Source organism: Odontesthes bonariensis, chromosome 9 (genome assembly GCF_027942865.1).
Source record: "Odontesthes bonariensis isolate fOdoBon6 chromosome 9, fOdoBon6.hap1, whole genome shotgun sequence".
NCBI lineage: Eukaryota > Metazoa > Chordata > Actinopteri > Atheriniformes > Atherinopsidae > Odontesthes > Odontesthes bonariensis.
In genome coordinates, this window is record NC_134514.1 from 5221404 (window position 1) to 5239206 (window position 17803).

A 17803-nucleotide genomic window follows, 5' to 3' on the forward strand; every position below is an offset into this window, starting at 1 on the left:
TTCTGTTTTTTGTCTTTTTTCTTTTTACTATTATTTTTCTTCTTACTTTAGTATTTGTAAAAATATAGGTTGATGGGTAGCTTAATTTTGTTCAACAGGACAGGCTTAAATATAAGCATTACGCTTCAGCCTGTAGGCCTTTTCAGTCACTTAAAAAAATGCTGTGATTGTCCTGAACACATTTGTTGTTTACTGTGGGACTGAATAAAACAAAACAAATAAAAATAGCTCGCGTGTCAGGTTTTACAGCCATTTAAAAAAAGAAAGTACTCCCACTTTCTTTCAATTCTAATATATTACAGCTGGTCTCTTACCAGGTCTCAAAATGAGGTAAATACCTCAGATGAACAGCAACACATGACACATTACTGTATCATTATCTATTTAACAAAAGGACCTTTGGCCCACTCTTCTCTCTGTTGCTTTCGGCTCATTGAGGTTTGCAGCTCTGGTTTCTGCACAGCTCTCTGAAGGTCCCACCACAGCATCTCAGTCAGGCTGAGCTCTGGACTCTGGCTGGACCGTTGCAACACCTCGATTCTTCTCTTCTTCACACATTCTGCTGTAGATCTGCTGCTGTGTTTGGGATCTTTGTCCTGTTGATGAGCCAGTTTCAGCCCAGCTTTAGCCTCACATCTGACTCTAGAACACTTTGGTATCCAGAGGAGTTCATGGTGGACTCAGTGACTGCGAGGAGCCCAGGTCCTGTGGCTGCAGAACCAGCCCACATCATCAGCCCTCCACCACCGTGCTTGAATGTTCCAGACTAGCAAGTGCTTTGATTAATAAAGTACATTTGATTAGCAGCACTTGGCTGCTACTTACCCTCTTAAAGGGACAGTTCGCCTCTTTTGACATGAAGCTGTATGACATCCCATATTAGCAACATCATTTATGAACATCTTCTTACCCCCTGCTGCGTCCTGTGAGCAGAGTTCCAGCCTCGCTTTGGTGTTGACGAAAGTAGTCCGGCTAGTTGGCTGGGGCTTTGCTTCTCAAAACAATATGTGTTCTAAAGAGTAATACATTTGCATCACAAAATCGTTCATCCAGAAAAAGTCAGACCTCACAATCGCTTGGCCCTATTTTCTCTCCCTTCATATCAATGCGTTCAGCGACCTAGCGATAGCCGCACCTGTTACAGTGTTTGCTGCTCGGTCTGCACAGCAGGCAGTGATACGAAGGGAGAGAAAATAGTACCAAGCGATTGTGAGGTCTGACTTTTTCCTGGACAACGATTTTGTGATGCAAATGTATTACTCTTTTGAACGCATATTGTTCTGAGAAGCAAAACGCTTTATTTTTTAAGCCCCAGCCAACTAGCCGGACTACCTTCATCAACACCAAAACGAGGCTGGAACTCTGCTCACAGGACGCAGCAGGGGGTAAGAAGATGTTCATAAATTATGTTGCTGATATGGGATGTCATACAGCTTCATGTCAAAAGAGGCGAACTATCCCTTTAACTTTTATGGAAGCAGTAAGTTTTGTTTTCGGTTAGTGTTTTATTTCATGTGATGTTGCTCATCTGAGTTTGTTTTTTCGGGATTTCAACAACTAGTAAGAACCAGATGATTTCTTATCCTTTCCTGATGTGTAAAACCTTAAAACTGGAAGAGTTTGTACTTTCTTTTTCACATGACCACATCGTGAAAAGAGATGGCAAAATTAACAAAAAAAAAGCTTTGGTGTCACATGACCCATGCTCAGCAAGGTGCACGGAAAGCAGGACTCATCAACCAAAGAACAGAGGCAGAAACCTGCTGCGTCTGCAAACTCTCTGCGGTAAACATATTTAAAGAGGAACACGCGGCAGGAAAAACTCTTCACCGAAGCAATAATAAAACCACATTAAAGTTGCTGGTGTGGACCATTGTTCGGCTGCACCGCTCATTATCAAACAGCTCCTGCAGGCCTCAGGCTACGCTTCACAGAGCTGGAAACTCAGCACCCACACCAGCAGATCTGGAGCGTTATGCACTCTGATTTGATAATATTCAGAGGTTACGCTGTGTTTTCCTCATGGCGTGAGTTAGACGGTGTGAGTCCGATAAATGGGAAGTTGTGTGAGTGAGACGCAGCGAATGCAAAACAGTTGAAACTCGATGAATCACCATCCACCCAGCAAGTGCCTTTAATTGACTCGTACGTCTCAGCCCAGAGTCACACTTCAGTCTGCATTCCTCTTGCATGGTTCAGACCCACAATACCTGTTGCTGCTGCCTTTTCCTGTTTTTCTCTTTCACAGATCCTTTCATTTGTTCTCTCCTTCTTTTCATCTCTCTTTCATGCCTTCATGGAGCACAGTGAAGTCTTTCTCCCCTCTACATCGGAGGCTTCTCTTCACTGCACAATGAACCGTTAAATTCAGATTTTTGCCCCATTCTGCTGAAGCAGGCCCCTTGTCTTGTTCCCCTGTGGCGAGCAGAAGGGGGGGGGGGCGCAGGAGTAGCAAGAGGCAAGAGGGGCAGCTTTATTAGAACCAGACGTCTAGGGGTGGTGCTGCACTGCTCCCTTCTCCTGGAGAAAACGTTCCTCCTCTCAGTTATGAGCTGTAACAGCCACAAAGTAGGATAGTGGCAGAGACACAAGGGGAGGGAGTGGTGCTCCATAAGATTAGTCCAGGAGGCCACTTTCCCAGAGTGAAACCTGATCCACTGGTGCGCGAATAAAGCAGGGAGGGGAAGAGGATGAGTTAGGCAAAGAAAAGAAACTCTTTTCCTGAATATTGGCTTCGAAGAAGGTGCAGGCTGTGGTGTTCAGAATCAGTTCTGCAAACAGAGGCGTGATGATGTGTTTGCTTTAACATGTAGGGCAAACACTCGCTGTGATTTTTCCAGGCCACGCACTGGAAAAAAATCAAAGTCTTACCAAGTATATTTGTCTCATTTCTAGTCAACAACTGCCTAACAAGTGCTATTTCAGCCAGATGTAGGGACTTGTTTGAAGACAATACATCTGGAATATCTTGTTAACTGAAAAAGTCTTGAAAACAAATTGTTTTGAGTCGGATTTCATATGAAACAAGCTTTTTTTGACATTTGAAGAGGTTTTTAAGCTAATTTCAAGATCACTTTTAACTCAAAAGTCCTAAATATCACATCTTATTTCAAGAAATCTGGACAAGCCGATTTTCACTAGTTCCATTGGCAGATTTTTTGCTTATTTCAAGCAAAAACATCTTGTATTTGTTGTTTTTTTTACTTATTTTTGGAGGGGCATTTTTTTCCAGTGCGGTGTTTATCAGCTGCTTTTGGTATTCAGTGTTGTCTCACCTGAACTGAGCAGCGGATTATCGGGTAGTCGCCTCCAAAACCGGGCTGCCACGATAACAGCAGTGTTGTCTGAGTGATCTCCACAGCTCTCACATTCTGAGGCCTGGACGGAAGAACTACAGAAAGACACGAATAACAGCAGAAAAATGTGTAGCAACAGCAAAGAGCTCTAATAGGTGAAGAAGATGAAAGTTTATCACCCACCGGTGATGGTGCCGGATCCGGAGGTGGCCACACCCTTGCGGTTATGGGCCTCACAGGAGAAGGTGCTGGTTGTGTTAAGACCTGGACAGAAAATTAAGCATTTCAGGTCTTTTCAAGCCAAAAATCCTTTGCTCAGCATGCTGGGGTGGACATAATTTGGATGTGTGAGGGTAATAGTTTCCATAAAGTAAACTCGATCTCTCTGTTAACACCGTGGTGATAAGTTGGCATGTGCTTGGTAATGTGAAAGCACATTTTTCAGAGAGAATTAGCTGACTTAAAACAAATACACTGGAAAAAATCTAAATCTTACCAAGTATATTTTTCTCATTGAATATCTCATTACACTTGATATAAGACACAACTGCCTAACAAGTACTATTTCAGCCAGATATAGGGACTTGTTTTAATACAATACATCTGGAATATCTTGTTAAACGAAAAAGTCGTGAAAACAAATTGTTTTGAGTCACATATCATATGAAACAAGCTTTTTTTGACATTTGAAGAGGTTTTTAAGCTAATTTCAAGATCACTTTTATCTCAAAAGTCCTAAATATCACATTTTATTTCAAGAAATCTTGACAAGCTGATTTTCACTAGTTCCATTGGCAGATTTTTTTGCTTATTTCAAGCTAAAACGTCTTGTATTTCATGTTTTTTTACTTATTTTTGGAGGGGCATTTTTTCCAGTGTAGCTTTAGGGGTCATATTCTGCTCCATAACATTTCTAACACCCATCTGACATGTTGTCATTTTGCAGCTCAGTACAATGCAAACACTCGTTGTTCAAAAGCAGGAAAAAAAGTCACACGTGTGTGTCTGTGGGCATTTTCTAGCTTCAGAGAACCCACAGAAAATCAACCACTTTTGGTTAGTGTTCATCAAAAAGCCTGATAATTCTGGTATTTCCAGTTTCAGGCACTGACTCAGGTAGACCAAGACACAAATAATATCTTATAACGACGATTAATGAACAAATGAAATGTGAATGTGAAATGAAAGTGAAATGTTTCTTCCTGAAAACGTCCTGAGAGAGTCTGACAAACAAAAAAAAACAAGCATATGTTGCATATCATTTTTGTACTGCATGAGCCTGATTAGAGCCCAACATGTGAAACTTTTTAAGCTTATAATGTGGTGCAAACATGTGAAAACCCTTCAGGCTTTGTTAGAATGGGGCAAATAACAGGCACATTGCTTCTCTTAGTGGTTTGACTCGAGCAATGCTGTCTCCATTCTAATTAATCTAAACGTTAAATCTAATCAGTGTATGGGAAGCACTGATTTAATGATATGGAAACATCATCACAGCAGCTTTAAAATCTTTACTCTGGCTTCCAGTCAGTCACAGAATAGATTTTAAAAGCCTGCTGATGGTTTACAATCTGTGATCTGTTCAGAGAATATAAAGCCAGCAGAGCTCTTAGATCCAAGGACTCAGGTCAGCTGGTCCAGTCCAGAGTCCAGACTAAACATGGAGAAGCAGCATTTAGCTGTTATGCTGCCAACAAGTGGAACAAACTGCCAGTGGAGATTAAACTTTCACCAAATGGAGACATTTATAAATCCAGGTTAAAGACATTTCTGTTCTCATGTGTCTATGCATGAATTATCTTTTAACTTATCTAGACTGTTGCCTGTTTTTAAATTCATTTAAATTATTTTATTTGTTTCTCTTTATATTCTTTTATGTATTTTTAATGCTTCTTCCACTCCCTGCTGCAATGCTTTTATTTTATGTAAAGCACTTTGAACTGTTTGTACATGAAATGTGTTACAAATAAATTTGACTTTATTTTATTTTATTCTATTTTAATTTATATTTAATTTAATTTAATTTATTTTTAATTATTTTATTTTTTATTTTATCTTGTTCTTTATTTCATTTTATTTTATCTCGTTTTTTTATTTTATCTTATTTTATTTTATCAGCAGGCTTTCTGCACCAAATGGCCTCGGTCTGATGAGGTGTCCGTCTGTTCTCTACAGCTGGTCATGACGGTGGGTTTGCCGGCCGTTTACAAATAAATTTTATTTTATTTTATTTCATTTTGATTTGATTTAAACGCAAGACTCTTAAACCTGTCAAGTATAGAATTCTATTGTTCGGTTTGTTTTGTATGTCTGCAGCGTGTTTGTAACGCAACAAAAGTTGAAGCATAGTCATGCGAACAAAGAGGGTGGTCATGCTGAGGTCTAGATGTGAAAGACTGAACTTCAGCCTTCAAAAGCTCGGGGCGCCTCTAAAGGGGACAACGCCATGACACACTGACTTTCAGCAGAAAACGAGTCCTCTCACAAAGTGACTCACAGCGTGCTCACACAGTCCAAGCATTCCACAACACAGGCTCACACGCTCGCTCTGAAACATGTGACATTTGAGTTTTTACCACCGTTATCTAACACCCCAACACTGTCAACCGGCCACAAACTGAGACAGAATCGCGCAGTGTGTTGTCCTGCGCCGACGGCACCATGCCTCCATTGTGCCGAGGCCGGAAAAAGAACAGGGGGTACGATCCTCGCTGGGTGAGAGAGGGAAAAAAGAGGGAGGGAAGAGTGAAGAATGACCACTGGCTGTGTTGGCAAATTAACTACTCATCAGGCCGTCTTGAGATTGCGCCACACGCTCATCCGTCTCCTTCCTTCCCCATCAGAGAACCGCAAATAAACTTCCCCAGCCAGCTGAAAATATCGTATTTGGTCTTTAACAGGAAGCTCATGATCTTCACAGTATTGATTAAAAGTGTTTAAGTCAGCTGGGAACAACAGAGCATGTTCCCCTCACTTCCTTTAATGGAAAAAATCAAAGTCTTACCAAGTATATTTGTCTCATTTCTAGTCAAAATATCTCTTTACACTTAATATAAGACACAACTGCCTAACAAGTACTATTTCAGCCAGATATAGGGACTTGTTTTAATACAATACATCTGGAATATCTTGTTAAGTGAAAAAGTCTTGAAAACAAATTGTTTTGAGTCACATATCATATGAAACAAGCTTATTTTTCATTTGAAGAGGTTTTTAAGCTAATTTCAAGATAACTTTTTAACTCAAAAGTCCTAAATATCACATCTTATTTCAAGAAATCTTAACAAGCCGATTTTCACTAGTTCCATTGGCAGATTTTATTGCTTATTTCAAGCAAAAACGTCTCGTATTTGTTGTTTTTTTTAACTTATTTTTGGAGGGGCATTTTTTTCCAGTGTAGCGTAGCACCGAATCTGCCTCTAAGCATAAAAAGAAGAAGATGAGCCAAATCATTCGCTGATCTCGCTGTCTTTGTTATGCTAGTTACCACATCTGTGAATAATTTAGCAGGCTGTCGGGCCTCTGAATGCTAGTTGCCAAACTAGTCAATTTCCATCCAAGAGAGCATTACTCCAGTGGGTTTCTAGCCCAGGTGTCCTAGTTAATAGCATCGTGTTGCTAATACCCAGCCGAGGAAAGGGAAGTTTACTGGAAAAAATCTAAATCTTTCCAAGTATATTTGTCTCATTTCTAGTCCAAATATCTCATTACACTTAATATCAGACACAACTGCCTAACAAGTACTATTTCAGCCAGATATAGGGACTTGTTTGAAGACAATACATCTGGAATATCTTGTTAAATAAAAAAGTCTTGAAAACATCTTGTTTTGAGTCACATATCATATGAAACAAGCTTTTGTTTTTACATTTGAAGAGGTTTTTAAGCTTATTTCAAGATCACTTTTAACTCAAAAGTCCTAAATATCACATCTTATTTCAAGAAATCTGGACAAGCCGATTTTCACTAGTTCCATTGGCAGATTTTTTTGCTTATTTCAAGCGAAAATGTCTTGTATTTGTTGTTTTTTTACTTATTTTTGTAGGAGCATTTTTTCCAGTGTACTACCCAGGTTGAACAGGGGCCATCTCATCTGCCACCACTGGATGCTTAGTTACGAGTTCCAGCTTAACATTATCAAGTATCTGTCTTCAGCAGAGACACAGCCTCAAACTCTGCCATCTGCATGAAGTGTTTCCATCATTAATAGAACAAGACAGTCAGAGATACGTCATTTAATTAGTAATGAGCTGATTATTGACTCGTTTCTATTACTATAAAAAGTAAACTAAACCTTCATTCAAACTACTGACACATTTATACAGATGTTTTCAGGTTGTTCGCTTCATCTGCAGCAGTTAAAAGTCATACAGTATCATATCTTTGATGCTCTATCCTAAAATGTGTGCTGAGTTTAACGAGACAAACAAAATGTTTTTCCTCCCTAAACCCTTTAACATCCTGCTCTATCATTTAGTAAAGTACATTTTTCACTGACTATACTCCGTCTTATCAAAGATTAGTGGGAGTGAACCCACCTAAACCAGTTCTAAAACTTGGTTTTGGTGTTTAATGCTCAAAGAAAGCATGTGTTATGGCTTAAGTGTCACCCTGACCATTTGAGAGTCTGATTGATATTGATTGTTAAGCGTTCAAATATATATCTATATTTATATACATTAGGGCTGGGCAACGATTCAAATCTTTAATCTAATTAATCACATGATTTCCCTGATTAATCACATTTGTACTCAAAATCCAAAAATGAATCCAAAAGTAGCGTATAGCTTTTAGCATTTAGCTTTATTTTAAATGTGCTGCCATATGAATGAAAGTGCCATAACATTTGTTGTGCAAACACACTTTTAACATCAGCATCTTTCTGTAGTTTTTATGTAGAAGCCTCGCTCCACTGTCTGTTTCCTTGAATGACTTGCTGCTATCAGTTGTGTGTTTTGCCTTTAAGTGATATTTTAGACAGGAACTACTACGCTGAGAAGACAATTCAACTTGGCTGTGTTTACAGATGACTTTGGTTCTGTCGACTCCGCCGTCTGGAAGAACTTTAAAATGAAAATGGCCGAGTAAAAGTTCTGTACCCTTCTCCATGTTTGGTGGATCCGCCGATCACTTTCTTTTCCTGTTCCACAGCAGCAGACTTTTACAGAATAAAAGCCTGTGAGCAGCAGACTTTTACAATAATAAAAGCCTGTGAGCAGCAGACTTTTACAATAATAAAAGCCTGTGAGCAGCAGACTTTTACAATAATAAAAGCCTGTGAGCAACAGACTTTTACAAAATAAAAGCCTGTGAGCAACAGACCTTTACAATAATAAAAGCCTGTGAGCAACAGACTTTTACAATAATAAAAGCCTGTGAGCAACAGACTTTTACAAAATAAAAGCCTGTGAGCAACAGACCTTTACAATAATAAAAGCCTGTGAGCAACAGACTTTTACAATAATAAAAGCATGTGAGCAACAGACTTTTACAATAATAAAAGCATGTGAGCAACAGACTTTTACAAAATAAAAGCCTGTGAGCAACAGACTTTTACAATAATAAAATAAATAATAAAACCTGCGCTAATCCGCGATAAAATATTTATCGCCGTTAAATAATTAACGAGTTAACTCGCCCAGCCCTAATATATATATAAATGTATGTTTATACAAAACAAGAATATTAAACTAAATGTGAGTTCCTTAAGAAAACCGCCACAGGAAACGTGTGTCATACTTGATTTCTTACCATTTGAAATGCTCTTCGTGCCATTTCTTGAGAGATTATTTTTGTTTTTGCCACGGTTCAAACTGTGGTCTACCAGAGCAACTGTCCATTCCAAAGGAATGAGTGTAAGTTAACGTCAAACAGGTTCCAGTCAGCACTCGACAGCCTGCTCCGATGAGTCAAACAGGATCATTCAGTATAACTCTAACACGCCCTCCTTCCGTCTGACTCAGCCTGCTCGGCCGGTCCTGCTGCCTCTGGATTTAACACATGCCTGCTATCGGGCAGGCAGCTGTGGGTTGCACTCAGGCACCAACGGGGGCCCTTTCTCTCCTGTCTTTCATCTCTGTGTGTCCCCGCACATCAGTTTTCCATCTCCCTGTTGTCACTCTTGTGTTTGCTGCTCTGCTTTTACCCTCACAGCCACAAGACACGTCCTCAGTGGACTCGCTGGCAACGCGCCAACCAGGCTTTCTCATGGGGAGGGTGGTTAGTTGGTGGTTTTTGTCTCAGCCATGAAAGGAACATTTGGAAGTCTTTGAAACACAAAAAAGTGTTTTGAAATACATCTAAATCTCAAATACATCTTATGTGTCTAAAAGTTAACGACTAAATAGATCACGCAGTTCAACGGTAGAAATAATCAATAACTTTTCTAACTTCTTGTTTATCAATAATTGAACTCTTTGAAACACCAATTTATAGAGAAAACTATTTTCGGAGTATCCTTTTTTCACATTTTAATAGCCCAACGAATTAGTGGCGGCATTCCCAAACTTTCCGTTCCATTCCCAAAAGAATTTCCAAGTTCCCCATCAAAGAACCTCACCAGCTCCGACCTCAAACTCCACCGAGGCTGCGCTCTGCTTTAGTGAAGCGTGGCGAAACACTGCTGTAATACAAAGTTCATTACCAGTCATGGCTGTTTCTGTCTGTCTGGTCACAATCTGGCTCAACATAAAATAAAACTGCAGACAAAATGCAGAGTTTTTAAAAAACAAGGTTTTCTTTTCCATAAAAAAGTTAAAGAATTTCAAATCCAGGTGTTCAGCAGCAGAAAAAGGGTATTAAATCTCCCTGCAGACCTCACAGGGAATTCCTGAAATCAACTCTTCTTATATCTGACTCCTCAGGTTCATCGTGCACGCCGTTATTGAACACATGCTTGTTTCAGAGCACGATGAAAGCCTTAAGCCTGGTTTATAGTCGGTGACGCAAAGCAAGACGCAAGAAGAAACGCAAGCCCTTGCGCGGTTGCAAGCCCCCCATTGCGAGCTTGCGTGTGTCACCTCAATTTTCTAAACTTCACGCAAGAAAAGACGCAAGCCTACTACTTGAAAACGACATACTCATCGATCAGACAGCATGCAGAGCGTTTACACACAGCGCACTTCACTCCTGCCCGAGCCGACATCAGCCGGCCTGAAAAGCTGATTTCGCTTAAGCTATAAACTCTGTAAATATATAACTTTAGCAACATTTGAAACATTTTCAGGCGAGAAAGTAGTCGTTTAGACCCCCAAGGTGTTGAAAATCTGACAAAATACCGGCTATTTACAAGAAGAAGAAGCATGAATCACTCGAAGAGGTCCTGGCGGTGAATTTCCTTTCATCATAGTAGGCTTGTCATTGAAAAAACCCGCTACTCCACCTACTCTCCTGGCGGTGAATCGCCATGCAGCACACGCAAGCGCCGGCAAAGCTAAATGAAGTATAAACGTCTCGAGCCATTAACATACGCGCAAGAAGAAAGCGCAAGGGCAGTTAAAAGAAGTATAACTCAGCCTTTAGAGAAGCTGACAGAGGCCATATATTCCACTGGGCTTCCCTCAGGGGCGACAGATTAACGATACCTGTGAGGTTGAGTGTGGAGGGTGACAGGGCCACGGGGTCCTTCAGGGAGTTCAGAGGAGCGCCGTCCTGCAGCCAGATGACCCTCACCGGTTCTGGAGGTCCATGTGCTACACAGCTTAGGCTCAGGGAGACATTGGCCACTACGGATGTGTGCTGAGGCTCCACAGAGAAATGAGGAAGGCCTGAGAAAGGATCAGCAGAGTTAAGTCTTCAGCTGCTAAACTATCAAGACATGACTGAATCCCTGAGATTGATTTTGTAGCTCACCTTCCAACTGAATGCTCCCCTCTTCAGATAAAATCTGGTGGCTTCCTGATAGGACCGCACATCTATAGGAGCCCATATCGGGTAGCTGGACCTTCTCAATTCTGTCATGTATATGAAGGAAAGGGTTTGTAAAGATCCAGACATGACGAAATCAGACTGATAAAACTGACATTTCTAATTCTGGTGTGGCAGCCTCCCAACAGATGAGACTTAAATCTCCTTCGACTTTACATCTAATCCAATCCAATTTTATTTATAAAGCACTTTACAACAACCTCAGTTGACCAAAGTGCTGTGCAGAAAAAATTAAAAATTAAAAATTAAAAGAATAAATTACAAGAATAAATTAAAAGACATACAACAGCTACATAATTTAAAACAATAATAAAACTAAAATAAATTGAATAAATAAATTAATTAAATTAATTAATCAATTAAAAATAAATTAAAAATAAATAAAAAAATTAAAATAAATACAATTAAATAAATAAAAACAAATAAATAAAAAATAAATTTAAATAAATAAATAAATAAAAATAAATAAATAAATAAAAATAAATAATTATACATTCAACATCTCACATCGTGTCAAAAGCCAAGGAGAAGAGATGTGTTTTAAGGTAGGATTTAAAAACAGACAGAGAGGAAGCCTGCCTGACGTGGAGAGGCAGATCGTTCAGCAAAGGCACGCTCACCTCTGAGCTTGCGCTTTGTTTTTGGTACACTAAGGAGCAGCTTATCAGCTGACCTGAGAGAGCGGGGGGGGGGGGGGGGGGGGGGGTATAGGGCTGTAGCATGATAATAAAGACGTTGGCAGAGAAAGCTGCTTCCTACCTGAGCGTGCTCATGATGGTCCAGCTGTTGCTGCCGGTGGGAACCTGGAACTGGTTGGTGTCTGCATACTGAAGCGGCTCGCCGTCTCTCAGCCAAACCACATCAGGAGGGTCCTCCTCCTCGCCGCCCGTACCCCTCAGAGCGCAGTGCATCGTAACGGGTTTGCCCAGCGAAGAGATGATCACGCTGGGACTGCGTTCAAACTCCAAGTCTTCAACAGAGAGAAGAGAGAAGAGAAGAGGTTATTTCATGTCTAAAAACGTAAAACCTTCCAGCTGATAAATCTGAGTCTAATGTTGGACAGTAAAGAGGCAAAAATGAATGGTATCTCTGTCACATTTCAGAATTAAGAAAAAAAAATATATATTTACAGTTTTGTGCAAATTTCTTTATTTTTCTGTTGAACAAACATGTTAAACATAAATGTTAATACAAAGTACAAGACAAAAACAGTGTTGATACAGTTCCAATGAGTCCGATATGAGCTCCTTTCTCCTCCAACACAGCCTGAACCCTCTCAGACAAGCTTTCTGTCCTTTCTTTAAGGAGTCTTCAGGAATAGTTCTCCAGGCTTCTTGAAGGACATCCCAAAGCTCTTCTTTGGATGTGGGCTGCCTTTTGTTCCGTTCTCTGCCAACATGATCCCACACTGCTTCAGTAATGTTGAGCTCCGGGCTCTGGGGAGGATTCATCCCTCCATCAGACCTGCTGCCACTGATTTTCAGCCCACTTCTTGTGTCCTTTGGCACAGCTCAGCCTTTTCTCCCTGTTTCCCTTCCTTAAGAACGGCTTCCTGACAGCCACCCTTCCATGGAGCCCATTTCTGATGAGGCTTGGGCCAACAGCAGATGGATCAGCTGAAGGTCCAGATGCATCTCTCAGCTCCTGTGTCAGGTCTTTGCTGGATGTTTTCCTCTTTCTTAAGGACATCACTTTCAGATCCTGTTCCTCTGCTGTAGATAGTTCTTTAGGCCTGACACTTCTTCTTCTGTCCTCCACTTGTCCAGTTTCCTCAAATGTTTTAAGGACACACTGCACACCATGCTGAGATATGCCAAGTTTTCAGCTAACAGCTCTTTGGGAATCAGCTTGTTGCTGCAGAAATCCTGTTTTCTGTCTGTCACACTGTGTTATCTTTGCTGTTTTTCACAGATGCAGCTAAAGAAATGGGAACAAATTATGTGTCTCTGTGACAGGCTGCTGGGAACAAAGTGCCTAAAGATCCAGTTTAAAACGGCTTCTTTGCTAAGTTTGACACAACACTGGTTCATCCCTTGAGTTAGGAGCCTTTTTTATGCCTGAATGATTCATAGCTCAGAGTTAAGTGTTTAACATTCCTCTAAAAAATGATCCGGTACAAGGACTGGAGTGAAAATGAGTACAAATTGTCCAAAGAAAACCCTCCAGAAATCCTGGAGAACTCTGCAACTCCCAGGTGTAAATGATGCTTTAAAGGTTTTCAGCTTGACTGTTTATATCTTCTTCTGTCCTCCACTTGTCCAGTTTCCTGAAACGTTTTAAGGACACACTGCACACCATGCTGAGATATGCCAGGTTTTTGATGAATAGCTCTCTAAAGAATCACTTTGTTGGTGCAAAAATACAATTTTATACCCTTCAAACTGTGTTGTTTTTTGCCTCAACGTTAACATATTCATCTTAAGTGACACAACCAGCACATTGTGGTTTAATGAATAGCTTAAACAGTTAATTGATAACCAGAATAGTTTTTGCCTTATTGATTATTGAGGCAGATCTTTTCAGCACAGAAATACTTGTTTGTTTGTAAAGTTCGTTTACAATGAAAAGGCTTGATTTTTGCAGTCAGTTAGAGATGATAAGAACAGGTGAACCCAGAGTTCAGCCTCCAACACACCGGCTCCAAATGGGCCAGGCTATCTGGTGTTGCTCACTGATAGTGGAGCTGACCTGAGAAGGACAGCGCTGACACGGGGACAAAGGCCTCTTGTTCGGGGGTGGCTGCTGCTGCTGCTGCTGCTCAGACAGCTTCAGAGAGCAGAGAGCTCCACAAAAAACTAAACATAATCAGGATTTCTGTGAAAAAACAATGAAAGACCTGCAGGTCGACTGCCAAGATGTCTGACAGTCTGCTACCAAAGAAACGCTGGACAGAGAGTCGTCATAAATACATCGAGCGTAAACTGCTCACAGTTCAAACATTCAACATAAATATAGTATATTTAAGGTATTTCTGAACTGGAAAGAACATATTTTGGCAGGTGTAGTTCTCTTCTTTCTCTCATTCTTTCCACTTTTTGGAGAATAAAGAATAAAAGGGAAGCAGGCAGAGTGAATGTGTGTCTTCTCTTTGTCTTTATAAAACAGATTCAATCATTTGAAGATGTACAAACGATGCTTATGCTCCTTAATTTTCTGACCAAAGTAGCAGAAAGCGTTTTTTTTTTGTCTGACTTTCTCAACCGGAGTCTGTTTCGGGGTTAACCTTCTTCCTTAAACCTGTCACAACTGGAACCCATTTTACAGTAACCCATCATTTAAGTGAGCCCCCATCGGCAGAGCTTATTTTACTCATTAAATATTGTGATTTTCATGTGTAATGGAGGCACAAACACACCTACACAAAACCTGGCCTTCAAAAAGCTGGAGGTGGGAGTGTGCGGTAAATGAAAGGTCCCGCCGCCTCTCCGTCTCTCTGTGCTTTTTGGCATTAAAAGTCATTCCTCCCTTTATTTCTAAGCTTGGCTGAGCTCTTTCAACGATTTGCGTGACCCTGACTTTGGTTTTTTTTCAGTGCCACACTGAACAAAAACAGCCCCACTTTTTTTTTCTCCCTCTGTATCTTCTTGCGGCTTTCATGTAATAGTAAGCTTGTAAAGCTTTTATGAGAATGCAGATAGAACAGGCCATGAACAAACTGTGAGTGTCTGTGTGTGTGTGGGGCCCGTCTACAGTGATTCATTTGTGCTTAACTACTCCATCTCCTCCCTTTTGTGCTGTAACTTCCCCCTGGGGTCCCTAATTTTTTATCATGATTCTTCCCTTTCCACCCAGCCTCTCCTGATGAAAATGCTCAGATGTTTAAAGTCTGTGAACGTGCACATACCAAAGATACTTCACAAAGTCGACGCATTTCTCCTCCTCTTACTCCCTCCTCAGCCCTTCTATCTTTTCAGCCTGATTCTGCCCCTCCATTCACTGCCGCGCCTTTGCCCTTTTCTCCTTTTCATACCATTCTCTGGATTCATGGCTACACATTTTGCCACCTCCCCTTCAGTCCAGACTCTTTCTCCTCAACTCTTGCCCCCTCGTCCCATCCATCATTTCCCTGCTTGTCTCTGTCTCAGAGCAACTCTGACTCACGAACCGAAGCATTCGCCCCTCTGAACACCCCTCATCCTCCTTCTTGGGCCGCAGCCATTCCTTTAATCCAAATCGGAACTGAGACACCGGGGAAAATTCTGTCTTGTAATCTCTGTTCGTGCTTGTCAAACGTCTCCCGAGGCCAATGTGAGAGCATGATGATCAAAACACATGAGATGACAGGTGGAGGCCCCTGTCGGGACTTCATGTTTTCTGCTGGTTTCCAGAATATTTAGAACAGCAGCCTTGAATATTAGAACAGATAAGGACCTCTGAAACATGGTTGGCAGGGTTTCCACATTCGAGGACACAAAAGAAGTCAGCGGTCCATTTTTCTGCAGAGCAAGCTGTTTCTCTCTCTGCTGCATGAGCTTCAGTATAGTCTCAGTTCTCAGCACAATTTGCTTTAAATGTCTGGCTTTTCCTTGCTACACTATATTTGTCATTTTAATACAAGGACTTTGTCTGGATACCTGAATCTGATGATGTAGCACACAGATTTATGCAACACCTGACTTCAAATCAGGATTCCTCAACTTTAAACAAGTTCACCTCACTTTGGCAACTCTGATTTAAAGTATCAAACTCCCCTGCATGTTTGATAGCAATGAACAGATCGGGTATAGATCTATTCTCCTATTTGCTTCCTTTCTTCTACTTGTTTTGAAGGTTCTTTTTTTTTACTGGCGTAATAAATGCCTTCATGTTGGCCAGATGTTGAACGCTCCTGCAGATGTGGTTACACCCGCCACCCCAAAGAAAATTATTTTTAATGGGTTAACAGCAAAAAAAAGCTTACTGGGCTAATTGCTCATTACTGAAGTGAACAAACATTGGGTTGGATAAGGAGCCGCTGCTGGAAAGCCTCAGTTAAATCTCACCTGACAGCTGTCCGGCGGCGGCGGGCGCAGAAATCACAGCGAGGATCAGAAACCACCATGTCAACATGTTCAGAGCTTCTCTGGACAGGTCACCTGCAGAAACGAGCTTCATCTTGCAAACAAACTCCATCACCGCATCTCAGCAGCTCGAAAAGTTCTCCTTGAACTCTGCTGAAAAAAAGGTGAGCATCCGCAGTTAAAGCCCAAAGTAACCCCGAAGCAGCCGCTTTCGCTTCCCCTTTTTCAGGAGAGAAACTGCTCAAAAAACAAAAAGTCTCCGCGCAGCTCAGAAGTTGTTGCTTTCCCTCTGACGCTGCAGTCTGAGTGTTGCGTTCACCAAAGTTTTGATTTAGCCAAAAAAAAAAAAAAGCAAAACAAAAGGCGCTCCTTCCGCCAATTAAGTTATCCAAACACAAGTCTATTTCCAGCAGCTCAGGGAGTATTTTTAACCCAGTCTTCCTCCAGTCTACCGTCCAAAGCTCCTCTCCTGCCCACCGGTTCCCCCTGACTTTCTGTCCCCTTCTCCCCCTTCAAACAGGATTGAAATTCCTCAACTCAAGTTCTCTCCACCCTCCTCCTTCTCCCCCTCCTTCCCCGCGCTCTCCCTCCTTTTTCTCAAAGGTTGTGAGAAACTCGGCGGCGTGATGATTGTCTCCGCACAATCCCTCAGTCGCCTTTTAATTATCCACAGAAGTTGTGAAAAAGATCAGTGCAGATCAGCAGATCCCCGCGTGAAACACTGTTTCCAACCTGCTTTTGAATTATGAATAACACTTTGAGCTTTTATTTGTCTAAAACTAACCGCTAATTTAAATATAATCAATCAAATATGACCATGAAATTAATTATTTTCATCAGATTCTGTATAAATGTGTAATCTGACGCAGGTAAATTGTTTGTCTCGTTTCAAATGAGACATCCAAATATTTGATTACATGCAGTCTTTTTGTTTTCTGTAAACTGATCCTCCCCATAAGCAGGATTCTGAGTTCACAACGTCTGTGAACAAACAGTTTCAACCAAAAAAACAATCTGAATCATCATCCACAGCTGTAGTCTAAATAAACGTGGCTGGTTCTGATTCACATCTGCTGCAGACTGGGACTTCTGAGTGTGTTTGGACAGAAAATACGGTGGTGATCTCCGTCTGGGAGGAACTCTGGGAGTTTGATCTGCCACAGATATCTGCTGGCTTGATTAGAAACAATGGGACTCAGGTTGGAAAGACCTCAGCTCAACTGGCCCTTTAAGAGTTTCTCTGTGGACATCAGTGCTGTGTTCCCAGGGTCTTTAATGGAGACACAGAGGGATTGAGAAAGACCCCATTGTATATGCTCTGCTTTCAATAGGAGCCTGAGCGATGGCGCTCTCACTACTCTCAGATAGAAGCACAGAGAAAGAGGCGGGGAGGGAGGGAAGGGGGTCACAGAGGGGGTCCAGTACAAGAAAGAAGGGTGTTCCACTCAAAAACACAAAGTTTGGATGGGCTTGGAAGGAGTGGATGTTTGGGTTTGGAGGAGGGGGCCGGGGTGGGCATCAGATCCAAGATTGTGTCTTGGGTCCATCTACACCAAAATCCTGATTTGAAACCTGATCTGC

The 17803-nt window shown here is 41.3% G+C and overlaps 1 protein-coding gene across 1 annotated transcript in view; it reads right to left on the reverse strand.

Moving 5' to 3' along the window:
* axl (AXL receptor tyrosine kinase) overlaps positions 1-16730 on the reverse strand; it is a 44947-nt gene extending 28217 nt beyond the window's left edge. Inside the window, exons 1-6 of the mRNA XM_075472823.1 lie at positions 16205-16730; positions 11982-12192; positions 11148-11248; positions 10880-11062; positions 3480-3560; positions 3276-3391 (exon numbers count right to left, since the gene is read on the reverse strand). Of these exons, the coding sequence (XP_075328938.1) occupies positions 3276-3391; positions 3480-3560; positions 10880-11062; positions 11148-11248; positions 11982-12192; positions 16205-16334 (822 nt within the window). The 5' untranslated portion in view covers positions 16335-16730. The remainder of the gene's footprint in view (positions 1-3275; positions 3392-3479; positions 3561-10879; positions 11063-11147; positions 11249-11981; positions 12193-16204) is intronic.
* Between the last annotated feature and the right edge of the window lie 1073 nt (positions 16731-17803).